The sequence below is a fragment of the Euprymna scolopes genome, chromosome 4 (genome assembly GCF_053919585.1).
Source record: "Euprymna scolopes isolate OS-2025 chromosome 4, ASM5391958v1, whole genome shotgun sequence".
NCBI lineage: Eukaryota > Metazoa > Mollusca > Cephalopoda > Sepiida > Sepiolidae > Euprymna > Euprymna scolopes.
In genome coordinates, this window is record NC_136485.1 from 52,514,027 (window position 1) to 52,526,601 (window position 12,575).

A 12,575-nucleotide genomic window follows, 5' to 3' on the forward strand; every position below is an offset into this window, starting at 1 on the left:
TTCTATTTTCATTAAAATAATAACCTAATATATTTATATCAGACTAAGTTAAATATGGGAGCCCGATACAGACCGACAATTTTACTAGCTTACTTTTTTTCTGAAAACTTGTCCCGCACTGTGCTCATCCTCCGTCCTGTATCCAATGGTATCTTTCGATTACTGAGTTGTCTCGTTTAAACAAAAAAGAAAAAACAACACATGTTCGTATAATTTAGATTCGTTGGATCTACTTTTCTCGTGTTTATGTTTGGTGGAATATAGAATCCGAACTTTTTTAGGTGTATCTCTTCGGACTTGAGAACGTATCTGTCAAACATGGTACACTGGACGGAAATATTATCAGAAGCCTTAATTTTCCTCAAGACGGTAGTATACTGTACTCCATAAGCCATGACTGAACGTCAGAAAGATGAATAAAAAAGACCAAGTGTGCGCGACCGAAAACGCAATTACGCATTAAGTAGGATCTCTATTCAGGCATGGCTGACGGTGCGAGAACATGTCTCTCCCGTGAAGTAAATAAAGGATTTCGCTCGAAAATACGCTCGGCGGGAACATTTCCGACTTAAACAAGATATACCTGAAGCAGGCTGGAGGCTAAATCCACCGAAATGGGTGCAACGGTTTCAATAATCAAAATAATACAAATAACAAATCAAAATCCCAAAAATTCAGGAACGAAAAATGTAACGTGTACTCAAATATATCTCATCGCAAAGGAGATACTGCGCGGCTTACTGGGATAGCTTCAGAACATTTATATCTAATATAGCTCTCTTTTCAGTGTTTGTTTAGAACGCTTCCTCAATATTATTAGACCCGATAGAATTGTTAATCTTCTAACACTGTCGACTTTTCTGATGCATTTAATCCATTTCCTGATATTATCTCTCCATTCGTAATGGTTGCACCTGCATTCAAAAAACTTTAACGAATGAGACTTGTCGCACACACCAAAACAATCAAGATGACGTTATATGATTAGACTCAAGAAGTGTCGTGGAGCTTCCCCTGCGTATATCCACTGAAGTGAACGTTGCAATGAGTCCTATATTATACACTTTTCACAGCAAGTTTCAAGCCGGTTGAAAAACGGATCGTCCTGCTGTGTAAAAGATGAGGAGATGACACCTCATAGCGGATTTTCTTTTGCTTGTCGTTCAATTAGTTAGTCAGTCATTTATCATTTTTTTAAGTGGCTCTCAAGTAGTTGGAATCATCCTGTGCCTTACGTCTTATTCAGAAACAAATACCCGAACAGTTGTGCGTAAATTGGCTTTTAATAAACCGCTTGATTACTAGTTTTCAACGACCGATGATCGACCATTTTGCACATTAAGATATACTAGTACATATTTAGCATCTTATGTTTGCACCAAATGCTGCTGCTATTGTTACCAGTAATTTCTTGTTCCATTACTTTCAACATAATAGATGTTCTGAAACTACAACAGCATTTAAGCGTGCAAAGAGTTACTGCAAAAGAATGATAAAGCACGCATGGTCACTCCGTAAAGTATAAAGTACTTAACACCAGCTTTGTTCCTCTGAGTTATTGAGATTAACAAACAAAATCCTGAACAAATATTTGCCCTCTATCAATAGTTTTATCGATGACGCTGAGATATCTTTAACAACATTTCGCCAAACTAGACATTTTACGTAAATGTTGCGATTAGGGACGTCTACACTCTTTATTTAATATGTATGTTTTATGTTGCCAAACTTATCGAGAACATTGATTTAAGTAAAGCAACTGGTTCTGCCAATATTTGCTCACATACTGCTTAATTCCAGCCTGGGGTCCATGCTATAAAAGCGAGTTAAATGTTTCCTCCAGGTGAAATGTTTCTAAACACCTTGTAAAATTTAATACGTCTTTATCGCATTGAAGTTTAAGAATCGGCCACTTGCTAACCAGTACTGACAAATCAGTTTTCGTGTGCCTCACGATAAATTCGTTAGCATATGTGATAACAAGAGAATAGTCAATCAGCACAAATAGGTGAATGCAATGCGAGATTCGTTCGGATCAATCAACATTCCATGTTTTAACAAACCACCACATAAGGTTAGTACATAAATTGAGAGAGGCTTGGTTTCTACAGCAGTTGATCTTTATATAAAAACGTGGGTTGGTAATTTATAGAATGAAAGTTTTCCTCCCAGGATTTAGTGTTATGGAATAATTGGAAATTATTATTACTTATTTCAATCTGATATGCTGATAAAAAGTGTCGTCGATAGGCAAAAAATAATGAATTCATCCTATCAACACTGGTGTCTTTCATGATTCCATTCTTGATTTTAGTCTCTTTTTGAGTGTCATAATGATATTCCAGGTAACATATTAAGATCATTCCTAGACATTTATGCGGACGGTCTACAATCTACTGCAAGCTTCTGGGACGAGAAACGGCCAGGATATCCCTGCTTCAAAGGCTAATCAGTGACAAATATCTTTCTAATGCTTTCCCTTCTGCCTTTTGCACGTAGTGCAATAGGGAAAATTTTTGATTCACATAAGTGCATCTAAAAACAGTATATTTTTTCACTAATCAACGCTCTGAGTCTTAACTGACAGAATTGAAATGGGTTGTTTTCATCTCACAGCAGCGACATATTTTTCTAACATTTTTATACTAAACTTTACTTCAGATTTGAAATATATTGAAATATATTTTAATATACCAAATCAGCCGCCAACATCGTCAGAAAAATCGCTCTTGTCTATATTAAACTGTCATATCAATAATGTCTATTTCCTTTTAGGAGTGAGCACTGTAGTCGAAGATAGGCAGGAGGCACCCTATCCTGTTTAGCAAAGTTCAACATATGCGTATAATCAAGAGGAGGTGAGAGCCGTTTCTCTTCCCTACAACCTGTATCTCACAGATTTGACCCTGCGATCCGTTTTTTTTTATCCTTATTTTAGTGACAAGGGCTAATCCTAGGTTTCATGATCCCTGATTTATAAAGATGGGAAAATAAAAAAAATGCATTCATCTAACTGCATGCACACTCTATATTTTACCTCACATTCAATGTGAAATCAGGCTCCATGAAGAATGTTTTTCTTATTACTGCCTGCTTGTAAACGTATTCCGCTTTCCTGCCTTCCAGCTGACTAGAATATTGCCGTCTTTAAGTGAAATGTGGAGCCTCCACTGATGGATGTCCAATAAATCAATCTAATTTGCCTAAATTCCTAACATTCAACGATCACTATGCTATTTCTCGATAAACACCTAAATATTAAACCTTTATAATTTAGTAGTCTTCTTGCCTTGTTAAATGATAAAGAATATACATATATATATATATATATATATATATATATATATATATATATATATATATATATATATATATATCCATATATATCCATATATATATATGTATGTATATATATATATATATATATATATATATATATATATATATATATATATATATATATATACCAATTCTTACCGCATCACAACATAGAAAAATGGAAGGAAAATCAAGTAATACGTCGTAATGCATTCTTCACACGTTTCTATTTATAGAACAATAAACCAGCGTTTATTACAATATAAAAACCGTATTTTAATCGTTATCTTTTAACAAGGAGGTATTCTTAACAAATAATAAATTCAAAACTCTTCAATTACATTAGCGTACGAAAGCTTATTATTCAAAAAAAAAATTAATATGTGAATGCTAATTTTAAGACTAACATAAAACACAACATATTTACATAACAATTATTAATCCTCATAAAAGAAAACACACCAAATATAAATTATAATACAACACACATCGATTTTCAAACACCTTACATATATTTTCTTTTACACTTAATATGGTAGTTTTCTTAAATGCTTCAATCTAGAAAAATTTTTATATATAATATAAAGATTATAATTTCAGTATTATTTTGATATTTTCTCTGATCAGAACTATAATTTTATTGGCAAAATCATAACGAACAAAAACTATTTTCTCCGATAACTCTCCTATTTTGAGTAGTGCTATTATAAATGTAACAGATCTTATTTTAAATATAATTTCGTATTCTTAATAAACTCAGGCTCTCGAGATGATTGGCGCTTCATTAACACAAAGTAATGTTCTTATTTACGTGCCTCCGCACAAGGGCGGCGGTAAACATAAGGTCGGATTATAATATTGAGAGAATCCAGCTCCCCTAAAAGAGGCACTGGGGGGCAATAATAAAAATTGCCTGAGTTGAATCGTCGGAAGAAAATGCGTAAAGCAGTATAAGATAAATGTTAACTCAATATAGACACTCATGACAACACTTTTTAGAATAAAAAACAAAAATTTGTTTTAGTGGTTTATTTTTAAAGCATTGAATTGTATCACCTTTATCCATTATTTAAAATTTTGATAATGGATGTAGGTACATTTTTAAAGAGAACATTTTAGTGACGGCATATTTTAATTATTATAAACGAGCTAACATTCTGTGTTTTTATGGGATGCGAAATGTAATATTTTTTTTATATTCAGTTTAATTTAGAGTATGCACATTTTCAGGGACTACAATTTCTGTGTAAAAATAAATATGCAAAAATTCCTGATAACTCATTTACCTTGATAATCTACAAAGTTCAAACTGCAATGTTTATATTCACAAAGATCACACAATTTCAATAAATTAAGAAAATAAAATATAAGTCATATAATTTATACTGCATGTAGATACAAATTATCTATAAATGTTGCTAATTACCATGCACATGTAAATAATAACAACCGTCATTATGCATTTTAATAATCCCTTTTTTAATTCATATTACATTTAGTCCGAAGCCATCGGCGTTGTGCTTAAGAGTTTATGCATTGACTTTGACGTTCACGCCACATACTCGATCGCAAATCCGAACACTTTACGTTACCTTAAATATACAGATGAATACTAATTTTCCATGCATACTTTTTGTTTCTGTACTTTTACCGTTCTTTTTTTTAAACAGGATTTTAAAGTAAGGAAACTTTTTTTGTGTATTTCCTGGTGTTTCATCAGCCATTCGATGGTACATAAAACTTGAATTATAAGAATGTGCTCGTTTATAAATATCACAATGTACTTAACATAATACCTTATTTTACATAAACCGACGTATTAAATAAACGTATTATTTTAAATGTGACCCCTATTATGACTTTTTAACATATATTCTTTTGAGCTCAAAACAAGTTCCTGAGTTAGATTCATGTCCAAGGAACCTATATCTGAAATTTCAAGTGTTTGGACCCAAAATTGACAAAGGGGTTTAGTAGAGTTCTCAAAGTTTAAATCCTTGAACTTTGACCCCTACACAGTCAAATTTCTGGCCGAAAACGGAGTACATAGATTTTCCCAAATCTCAGTACAGTGTATATCAAATTTCGAATCTGTAGACTGAAAATTGACAGAGTTGTTGCTTAGAAAAATGTACACAGACACACATACATGCACGTTCAATTATATTTATATATATATAATATATATATATATATGTGTGTTTTGTGTGTGCATGTGTGTATATATACACATGTATATATATATATATATACATATATATATATATATACATATGTGTGTGAGTTTGTGCATGTATTCATTGATGTTATAGAAATCTGACATAAGTCTTAAAACATTTCTCCGCAATTGCTCATAAAAGTGTGTTTAAAAACTCGATATATCAGAAAAAAAACTTTCTTAAATCGTGGGAACTGAAATTTATTTTACTAGCATTTATATGCATGTCCACACAAATACCCACAGATACATTATCTTGATATGTGATGTGCTGTACGCATGTGAATATATCTAAATTAATTGATAATTCTATAACGACAATTATTGAGCACTGTCAACATATATATATATATATATATATATATATATATATATATATATATATATATATATATATATATCTATATACATATGCATATATGTGTGTGCGTATGTGTGTGTGTGAATTTTTGTGTGTATGGGTCCTGGATAGGACCTTAAACTGTATCCAATGGTGAGGCCTAAGCATGCGGGTTTGATAAGGGTTGAGCCAGCCGTTAATTGCCAATGCTCCCAGATTCACTCTCCCAAGGAGAGGTTGCACCTTTTAGGGTCTCAACACTGGGTTTAATAGAAAATCACTATAAAAGAAAATGTATTCTATTAAATATGTCTGCAAAATCACTGGATTCAACATTAAATAAGTTGAAACGGGTTGATATACAGGGATTGGTTGCTTTTTGTTTTACGGCATGTCAACATATATATATATATATATATATATATATATAAAGAGAGAGAGCGCGAGAAAGAGAGAGAGTGAGAGAAGAAATAATAGATTACCATTTAATTTTATATAAATTTGACTTCGCAAAGATGAAAGATTAACAGAGGTGTATTACTGAAAATAGTGTATAATTTATAGTTTAGATATAATATGAGTATACTACCTCAATATAATAAGTGTTAAAATTGTTTTTCTGGTCAACATTGGATGAATCATCAACCAAAAATCTATAAAAACAACACAGAAAAATTAACAAGACAGCGAATAATACAAATAATACTAATTATCACATAAAAATCTGGAAACATAACGTGTAAGATTTACATTATATACTATATCTGAAATTTCAAGTGTTTGGACCCAAAATTGACAAAGGGGTTTAGTAGAGTTCTCAAAGGTTAAATCCTTGAACTTTGACCCCTACACAGTCAAATTTCTGGCCGAAAACGGAGTACATAGATTTTCCCAAATCTCAGTACAGTGTATATCAAATTTCGAATCTGTAGACTGAAAATTGACAGAGTTGTTGCTTAGAAAAATGTACACAGACACACATACATGCACGTTCAATTATATTTATATATATATAATATATATATATATATGTGTGTTTTGTGTGTGCATGTGTGTATATATACACATGTATATATACATATATATATATATATATATACATATGTGTGTGAGTTTGTGCATGTATTGATTGATGTTATAGAAATCTGACATAAGTCTTAAAACATTTCTCCGCAATTGCTCATAAAAGTGTGTTTAAAAACTCGATATATCAGAAAAAAACTTTCTTAAATCGTGGGAACTGAAATTTATTTTACTAGCATTTATATGCATGTCCACACAAATACCCACAGATACATTATCTTGATATGTGATGTGCTGTACGCATGTGAATATATCTAAATTAATTGATAATTCTATAACGACAATTATTGAGCACTGTCAACATATATATATATATATATATATATATACATATGCATATATGTGTGTGCGTATGTGTGTGTGTGAATTTTTGTGTGTATGGGTCCTGGATAGGACCTTAAACTGTATCCAATGGTGAGGCCCAAGCATGCGGGTTTGATAAGGGTTGAGCCAGCCGTTAATTGCCAATGCTCCCAGATTCACTCTCCCAAGGAGAGGTTGCACCTTTTAGGGTCTCAACACTGGGTTTAATAGAAAATCACTATAAAAGAAAATGTATTCTATTAAATATGTCTGCAAAATCACTGGATTCAACATTAAATAAGTTGAAACGGGTTGATATACAGGGATTGGTTGCTTTTTGTTTTACGGCATGTCAACATATATATATATATATATATATATATATATATATATATATATATATATATATATATATATACAGAGAGAGAGCGCGCGAGAAAGAGAGAGAGTGAGAGAAGAAATAATAGATTACCATTTAATTTTATATAAATTTGACTTCGCAAAGATGAAAGATTAACAGAGGTTTATTACTGAAAATAGTGTATAATTTATAGTTTAGATATAATATGAGTATACTACCTCAATATAATAAGTGTTAAAATTGTTTTTCTGGTCAACATTGGATGAATCATCAACCAAAAATCTATAAAAACAACACAGAAAAATTAACAAGACAGCGAATAATACAAATAATACTAATTATCACATAAAAATCTGGAAACATAACGTGTAAAATTTACATTTTCTGATAAAATAACCTTTTTAAGCTTGAGATTCATGAAAATTTTATGTTAGAAAAATCATTAGTATTTTTTGTAAATTACAATCGTAATAATTTTAGTTTAAAAGCAAATGAAAATGAGAAAAATAATAAGTTTCGTAAACATTGAATTTGAATTGAGTTATTTTTTTCCATAACATATTACAATAGCATTGAAATAACATAAAACTATAAAATTGTATAAAGAATAAATGCTGTATAAAAATAAAATCAACATTTAAAATTGATGTGGAATGCAACGGATATATTTATTATTTTAAGTTACGAGATGCGGAGTTATGGAATTGCCTTGTGTAAATACTAGACTCAATTCAATCAAGCCAATTTGTTAGAAACAAAGGTTTTTTTCAGGAGCAGACATAATTTCAATTAAAATCATAAAATGCTTTGTTTGCTTCCAAACAAAATTGTATTATATTTTTATTCGCATTTGCTTCCAAGATTCTCTCGCATGTTTTGTACATTTTTTTTTAATGTTAACTACAAATTCACTGCATCTATTTTGGGTTTTAAAACCCTGGAATTTACAACGTCATTGTTCGCGCATATTCTTTCATGAGAATATGATGTATCTATTCCTTTAACTCGGCTTATTATTTTGATTTGAACAAAAGAGAGAGGTTACTTGGTTGATTCCATGTTTAAAGAGATGTTATTCAATACGTAACGTGAATAACCTTTTTTTTTTCTAAAATTTTGCAAATATAATTATTTTGTATCTTTCTTTTTAATAGCCTGTATTGTGTTTTATTGCAATTGATAAATTAAATCTAATTTATTAATAAGAGAGTCTATTACTCAATGGTTCATCAACTTTCAAGAAAATGTTTTATCTAATAGAAAGAACTTAGCCGAATCTACTGTTTTTTTAATTAATAAGAAAAACATAAATAAACATATTTTAACAATTATTTTAAAGTAATGTGACACAACATATGTTGTTTTAAGGCCAGTTTTAAAATAATTTGATAAAATACTAGCAACACAATGTGTGTGAAATTATTGTCTTCAGATAGCCCCCACTTAAAATAACTCAAAATACTAATATTAAGAAAATATTGATATCCCTGTATATAATAAAAAATGATAAGTATTTGTAGGTTGTGCCTACTTTGTATATATATAGATATAGTCTGATTTATTTGTCGAAGAGCAAATTGGAATATTTGTGTTGTAGATTATAAAAGTGGTAAAATTATTATTTCAAGAAAAACTAAAATTACCTATATACATATACACACGTGTATATATGTATACATATACACACGTGTGTATATATATATGTATGTATATATATATATATATATATATATATATATATATATATATATATATACTTAGAGAGAGGTCGAGAGAGACGTGTGTATTTATATATCTGCCTTGCTGTTTAATAGTTTTACCAAATCATATGAAAAAACTGTATATTCTTTTGTGGAGCATTCAGCTTCGAGCTCTTAGTAAAAATAACATAACTACAGAAAAGGTTAAAATATCTCCGTAAATCACTGTGGCATTGCTACCTACTAGATCTTATTTGAGTTGGAAAATTATGTTATTTTGAATAATTCGTCAGCATTTAATTGTATGGAAAATACAATCCAGTAAGTTTGTCCTGAGAAGCCTTGTAAGAGGGAGAGAGCGATAGAGAGAGAGAGAGAGAGAGAGGGGTAGACAGACAGACAGACAGATACAGAGAGGGGGGAGAGATACAGATTACTGATTAATGGTAGCTGGAGAATTCTAAAATGTATTATGTTGATATATTTTTTTATATAAGTAATGCTTTTAATATTTCGAGTTTATTAATAGTTATTTTTGTTTGAAGATTAAACGGATTGTCCACCAAAATTTTCTACAAAAATGCTGAGTCGCCGAAAGTTTAATAACAGCGTTGGGAAACAAACAAGTCGAATGCTTTACTTTAGCTCGAAATGCAGCAAAAAACTGTTTCGTGCATTATATATCACTTAAGCGAAAGTCTCTTCCTCTAGGTATATATTAAAAAAAAAAGTATTTATCGACCCACTGCCTTAATCTAATGTCTGAAATCATCCTGGGCATTACCTTATAATATTTAAAGCAATAGTGAGGTTTCTTATTACAGTACGGACAAGAAAATACATCTTTTTTAAACAGGCAGATATGATGCAATATACGAGGGCATGCATTTGTATGCAAAAGTTATATAATATATATTTCATATACTTTAGTATTAAAGATAAAACATACACATCAGCGAAGATATTGATTTTGCAATTAATATTTTCATCAAAACTAATATACGAAATGATTATAAAAAATAGTCAAATAAATTACAATAATAATTACAATATTCACCATCATTATGTTATTACGTCTATCGCTCTGTCCGTTATCATGCTGTGCATCCCTAAAAAGATAGTGGAATATTCCAAAAAAAAAACCTTGCCCCCCTTGAATTAAATTTCAAAAAAAAAAATGGTGTCGCTGTTGAGGCAAAGCTTATAAAAATGAGTTGTCTTCCTTGGCCTTTTGGTCAAGATCAAAGGGTAGTATGTGTTCTCCAGGTGCGGATCTCTCTTGATTCATCCATTATATGTGGATCAGTTGAAGTTGGAGTTTTGACTAATTTACTGATGAAGGGCATCTCAATGTTGCTCGGCAACGAATAGCTGGCAAGAGTGTTGTACTACACCCAAGCCGAACCTGGTATAGAGTATTGAAAGGATAGAAGAGGAACACCAGGCATATTATCGTCGTGTGTAATTACCCGGGCACAGACCATGAAGAAGGTCACAGAGGAAAATATGGGGAGGAAAGAAAGGCTTGAAAGTGATGATATCATAGACCTATCTGAATCGATCTTGAACACTGAGATAGAACATGAGATCCCATTAACAGAAAGGCGCAACACACCTAACAAAGATGGACCTGTCAATAGCGTCCAACCCTAACCCAAGAACCCAATAAGTAGAGAACAACGAGCAGATGAGGAAATTTTCCCATCGTTTAGGGAGGCACTATCTGAGAAGGAACTAGAGAAGGTACCTTCCGGATACTTTATTAACAGGGCATATTGATGAGAAAATGGACACCTCCGCATGCACCCGCATCAGAAGATTGGTCTGTGATACATCAATTGTTATTAACACAGACACGCAGGGCTGAAGTATTAGAGATACCCCCCTAGGAGGACAAGTGGGTATCCGTAAGACATATGAGCGTATTGCCGACACTTTTGCTGGCCAGGGATAGGCAACGACATGACCAAGCATTACTGTACGTGTCATACATGCCAGGTAGTAGGCAAGCCGAATCAGACAATACCCAATGCCCCCTTACACCCCATACCCCCTTTGAGGAATTCTTTTGTCGCATTATAACTGATTGCGTAGGCCCACTGGCCAAAACAAGACAAGGAGCCAGTATATACTGACGATCATGTGTACATCCATCAAATTTCCGGTGGCGATCCCACTCAGAAATATATCGTCTGGGAAGATCACCGCAGCCCTCCTCAGTTTCTTTTGCAGATTCGGGTGGACAAGAATAATAAGGGAGCCGTATAGAGGTTCAACTTAACCCTCAAAACGATGAGGCGAGCCTACTGCCATGATCATCAAGGGGATTGGGATGAGGGTATCCCCTTCCTGATATTCGCGGCGCGAGATGCTCCGCAGAAATCCTCAGGATTCAGCACCTTCGAAATGGTTTTCCGTCAGTCCGTACACGGTCCCTTGGCTCTGCTAAGAGAAGAATGGCTGCAGGAAGGTCCAACACGCGAGTCCCTGTTAGACTATTGGTCACAGTTTAAAACCAGACTTAATCAAACGACCAAGCTAGCACGTGAAAACCTTCGCATAGCCCAGGAGAAAATGAACAGACACTACGACCGAAACATTGTCTCCAGAAGCTTCAAGGTCGGAGACAAGGTGCTCGTCCTACTACCCAGCCACCAAGTTAAAGCCACATTTCATGACCCTTATAGTGATCTAAACTACATAGTTTGTACTCCTGATCGCAGGAAATCCACGCAACTGTGCCACTTCAACATGTTAAAGCCCTACTGAGAGAGGGATGGACCTAATTCCGTCATAGCTGCAAATGTATCTGTTCAGACGACTGAATGTGCAGAGGATCATGTACTGACCATAGAGAAGGATGGTCATTTACCGAGACTATCGAACTTTGAAGTCTTGGCCAACCTTACTTCCAGTAGCAAGGGAAGCGATATAGTCGCCTTTATCCGGGAATACGCAGACCTTTTCCCCGATATCCCCAAGCAAACATATGTCATCCAACACGATGTAGACGTAGGAGTTAATACCCTCTCAAACAACACCCGTATCGAGTGAATCCAGTTAAGGCGAAAATGGGATGAAAAATTCGCAGGCGACCTTCCAGAGAATGATGAATTCGTGTCTGCGAGACTTACCCGGTGTTGATACTTATATTGACGACATAGACATATACTCGAGTAACTGTGCCGACCACCTCATATCTCTGAAAAATGTATTTGACAGGCTTAGGCAGACTAACCTCACGGTCACCTT

The 12,575-nt window shown here is 33.0% G+C and overlaps 1 protein-coding gene across 1 annotated transcript; it reads left to right on the forward strand.

Annotated features, from left to right (window-relative positions):
- Positions 1 to 11,615: 11,615 nt before the first annotated feature.
- On the forward strand, positions 11,616 to 12,092 carry LOC145270803 (uncharacterized). Its single transcript, XM_080126391.1, has one exon. The coding sequence runs from the start codon at positions 11,616 to 11,618 to the stop codon at positions 12,090 to 12,092; it is 477 nt and encodes a 158-aa protein (XP_079982517.1).
- Positions 12,093 to 12,575: the final 483 nt, after the last annotated feature.

Excerpts from the sequence above, each read along its gene's own strand:
- LOC145270803 (XM_080126391.1), top strand. The coding sequence starts at position 11,616 with ATGAGGCGAGCCTACTGCCATGATCATCAAGGGGATTGGGATGAGGGT.